The sequence below is a fragment of the Vigna unguiculata genome, chromosome 11 (genome assembly GCF_037176805.1).
Source record: "Vigna unguiculata cultivar grain cowpea cultivar isolate G323 ecotype 2 chromosome 11, ASM3717680v1, whole genome shotgun sequence".
In the NCBI taxonomy this organism is placed as follows: Eukaryota; Viridiplantae; Streptophyta; class Magnoliopsida; order Fabales; family Fabaceae; genus Vigna; species Vigna unguiculata.
The window spans coordinates 31,135,197-31,139,474 of record NC_140802.1 but is presented as its reverse complement, the minus strand read 5'-3'; the positions used below and the strand labels follow the sequence as shown (position 1 = coordinate 31,139,474).

At 45.5% G+C, this 4,278-nt stretch overlaps 1 protein-coding gene across 1 annotated transcript; it reads left to right on the top strand.

Moving 5' to 3' along the window:
* The first annotated feature begins 1,836 nt into the window (after nucleotides 1-1,836).
* Nucleotides 1,837-2,955, top strand: LOC146881766 (uncharacterized). The gene is made up of 3 exons (XM_085669335.1): nucleotides 1,837-1,985; nucleotides 2,298-2,434; nucleotides 2,738-2,955. The coding sequence occupies exons 1-3, from the start codon at nucleotides 1,837-1,839 to the stop codon at nucleotides 2,953-2,955; spliced, it is 504 nt and encodes a 167-aa protein (XP_085525461.1).
* The last annotated feature ends 1,323 nt before the right edge of the window (nucleotides 2,956-4,278 follow it).

The following is a 4,278-nucleotide window of genomic DNA, read 5'->3' as shown; positions in this document are numbered from 1 at the left end:
TTGGGCGAGAAAACCAGAGTCCTCCAGTATTCACGCAGGCAAACACCAGTATTCAACCAAAATAATGCACAATATATGTTCATGTTATTTTAAACAACATACAATCACCAAGAACACCAAACAGAATTGAAATCAAACCATACACATTTGAAACCCAAAACCCTAGCTTCCTTTACTTGGAAAGGGGTTAGCAGAGGACATCGACACCAACTACGAAGCGTAGTAGCTCTAGGAATGAACTAAATAGCTGAAATAAAAAGTGGAACGGAACTAAGAAATGGGTTTATCATGAAACCCTAACTGGAAATACGAAGGGTGATTAATGGGGACCAGAATGAGCTAGAAAAAGATACTTACATGGAGTAAGAAATGGGTTTGAGCTAGCTCGAAGAGGACTTAGGGCTAAACCCTAGCAGAGCATTCTGTGAAAAAGAAATGAGGATATGAGGGAACTGTTTTCGCAACAATGGCAGAAGTGATGAGTTTTGGCTGCCTTAGGGGCCTTGTATGCATCATGGGCTAGCCCTTAGGCCCATTAGATTGGGGCAGCCCTTAAAATAAAGGGTCAGATTTTAAGTGGGCCTTACATGAGAGGCATTTAGGGAGAAATTCCTCTCTGAATACTTCCTAAACAACATCCAGTATGCCAAGGAGGTGGAATTCCTCTAGTTGACTCAGGGGGGAAAGATAGTTGTAAAGTATGCTGAGAAATTCAAGCACCTCAGCCGTTTCTACACCATGCTACTTGATGAGGAGTGGCGATGCAGGAAGTTTGAAAATGGTCTCCGTGGTGACATTCGCTTGATGGTAGTCCTATTGTCCATCAAGGACTTTGCTGCTCTGGTGGAAAAGGCCAAAGTAATGGAAAAGATGAAGCAGGAAGTTGAAGGTCAGCGCCCAAAGCATCAGAAAGTTGGTGGAGCATCTGGGTCCAAACCAAGACAAGAGGAGCGGAGGAGACCATATGATAGACCTCATTATCAGACCCAAGGGCCTAGGAGTTTTTCTCCTTAGTAGGGTCAGGTGTAGTGTTATATATGTGGAGGCCCCCATTTGAGGAGTTCCTGCCCACGCATGGAGGGTTACCGCAGGTGCAACAATTGTGGCAAGGAGGGCCACTTTGGGAAGGACTGTCCCACCCTTGCTAGGGTAGCGACATGCCCTCTAGTTCAGACTCCCCAATAGCATCAGCGGAGGGACAAAGGCAACAGGCCTCAGGCGACAAGCAGAGTGTACGCCATGACAAGAGCAGAGGTTGCAAGCTCAAGTAACCTAGTTATGGGTTATTGTTAGCTGGGATGAAATGTTGTGTGTTGTATGATTCTGGAGCGACACACTCCTTTATGTCAAATGCATGTGTGGAACGTTTGGGTCTATCAGTGTGCGAGCTGCAATGTGAGCTTGCGGTATCTACTCTAGCGTCGGGTTTGGTCAAGACTTTATGCTTGTGTGCTAGGTGCCCGGTGGAGGTAGAGGGACGCAGGTACAAAGTGAACCTAATTTGCTTGCCTCTACAATAGTTGGAGGTAATCTTAGAAATGGATTGGCTCTCTACCAATCAAATTCTTATAGAATACCGAGAGAAGAAGTTACTTTTCCCCGACTTAGAGGAGCCCGAGTTGTTGTCATCTCACGGGATTATGAAGGAGCTACAAGATGGTGCTTAGTGTTTCATGATATTTACACATCTAGAGGTGGAGAGAGGAGAAGAGAAATTTGTCATACCGATCATGCATGAATTTGAAGATGTATTCCTAGAGGAAGTACCGGGGTTGCCTCCTAGTAAAGAGGTGGAGTTCTCAATTGACCTGGTGCTTGGAATTGGCCCAGTATCGCATGGCTCCGGTAGAGTTGGTGGAGCTTAAGAATCAGATAGAGGAGTTATTGGGAAAAAAATTCATGCGACCCAGTAATTTGCCATGGGGAGCACCAGTGTTGCTAGTGAAGAAGAAAGATGGGAGTTCACGTCTATGTGTGGACTACAGGTAGTTAAACAAAATGACAATCAAGAACAAGTATCCTCTTTCGAGAATTGACGACTTGATGGATCAGTTGCATGGGTTGTCGGTATTCTCAAAAATAGGTTTGCGGTCGGGATACCATCAGATCCTAGTGAAGGCAGAGGATGTGCAGAAGACGACCTTCAAGTCCCGGTATGGACACTACGAGTATGTGGTTATGCCTTTTGGTGTGACCAATGCTCCGACGGTGTTCATGGACTACATGAATAGAATTTTCAGGCACTTCTTAGATAAGTTTGTCGTAGTCTTCATATACGACATACTCATCTATTCTAGGACTCAGGAAGAGCATGAAAAACACTTGAGGTTGGTGCTCGGTGTCTTGGGGGAGAAGAAACTATATGCTAAGTTGTCCAAGTGTGAATTCTGGATGGATGAAGTACAGTTTTTGGGACACGTGATATTTGCACAAGGTATTGCAGTGGACCCAACAAAGGTCGAGGCAGTGGTTAAGTAGGAAAGTCCCAAGTCCGCAACTAAGATCAGAAGCTTCATGGGTCTAGCTGGCTACTATAAGAGATTCATTGAGGGATTCTCCAAGATAGTGGTGCCTCTAACACAGCTTACCCAGAAGGACCAACCTTTCACCTGGACAGATAAGTGTGAGGAAAGCTTCTAGGAGCTAAAACGAAGATTGACGAGTGCTCCCATGTTGGTAATTATGGATGTTGGGAAACCTTTTGAGGTCTATTGTGATGCCTCTCACTTGGGACTAGGTTGTGTGTTAATGCAAGAAAAAAAGGCGGTGGCCTATGCTTCAAGGCAGCTTAAGGTTCACGAGAGAAACTACACCACTCATGATCTGGAGTTGGCGGCTATAGTATTTGCCTTGAAGATCTGGAGGCATTATCTCTATGGTGCCCAGTTCCATGTGTTCAACGATCATAAAAGTCTTAAGTATCTGTTTGATCAGAAGGAGTTGAACATGAGGTAGAGAAGGTGGATGGAATTTCTGAAAGACTACGATTTTGAACTCTTGTATCATCCGGGGAAGGCAAATGTTGTAGCAGATGCCTTGAGTAGGAAGACAGTGCACGCTGCACATTTTATGATAAAGGAGGTAGAGCTACTAGAGCAGTTCAAGGAAAAGAAGTTGCAAATGGAGTTGGGATCCGAGCCCATTAGGTGTAGTACCTTAACTATATCTAGTGATTTCTTAGATTCAGTTAGGGAGAGGCAGTTGTTGGATGCCACCTTGAATCGGGTGCGAGAACAGCTTGGGTTAGATAAAGCAAAGGATTTTGCTTTGGGTAATGATGACATACTACGGTTCCAGAGCAGAGTGTGTGTACCTGATGATGCTGAGGTAAAACAGTTAATCCTTGAGGAAGATCACAAGAGTCGTCTTAGCATGCATCCTGACATCACTAAGATGTACCAGGATCTCAAGGAGAGCTTCTGGTGGCAAGGAATGAAGAGATATGTAGCACAATTTGTATCGGCCTGCTTTACGTGTCAGAAGTAGAAGGTTGAGCATTAGAGACCTGATGGGAATCTATAGCTCTTGGAGATACCAGTGTGGAAATGGGATAGCATCTCGATGGATTTTGTGATCCATTTGCCACAAACTTTTAGGGGGCATGATACCATCTGGGTCATAGTGGACCAACTGACTAAGAGTGCCCACTTCTTGGCAATGAACTTGAGGATGTTCATGGTCAAGTTGGCCCAGATGTACATCAAAGAAATTGTGAGGTTGCATGGAGTGCCTTCGAGCATTGTATCAGGCAAGGATCCATGGTTCACTTCCCGATTTTGGCAAACATTGCAGAGTGCGTTGGGAAGCAAGTTGGCGATGAGTTCACCCTATCATCCTCAGACCGATGGCCAGTCTGAGAGGACGATTCAGTCGCTGGAGGACTTGTGGCGAACATGCATATTGGATCATCTGGGTGCTTGGGATAAAGTACTACCTTTGATAGAGTTCACCTACAACAACAATTTTCACGGGAGCATTGGCATGGCGCCATATAAGGCTCTTTATGACAGGAAGTGTAGGACCCCTCTATGTTGGTATGAGGATGGGGAGGCAGTGCTGGTTGGACTAGAACTATTGGAGTAGACCACAGAGAAAGTGAGGATGGTGAGAGACAGGATGCAAGCTTCTCAAAGTAGGTAGAAGGCCTATGCGGACCGCAGGAGGAGATCCTTGGAGTTCGCGGTGGGAGATCATGTGTTCTTGAGGGTGACCCGAACCACTAGAGTGGGAAGGGCTCAAGGAAGCTCTCTCCTAAGTTCTTTGGCCCCTATCAGATCT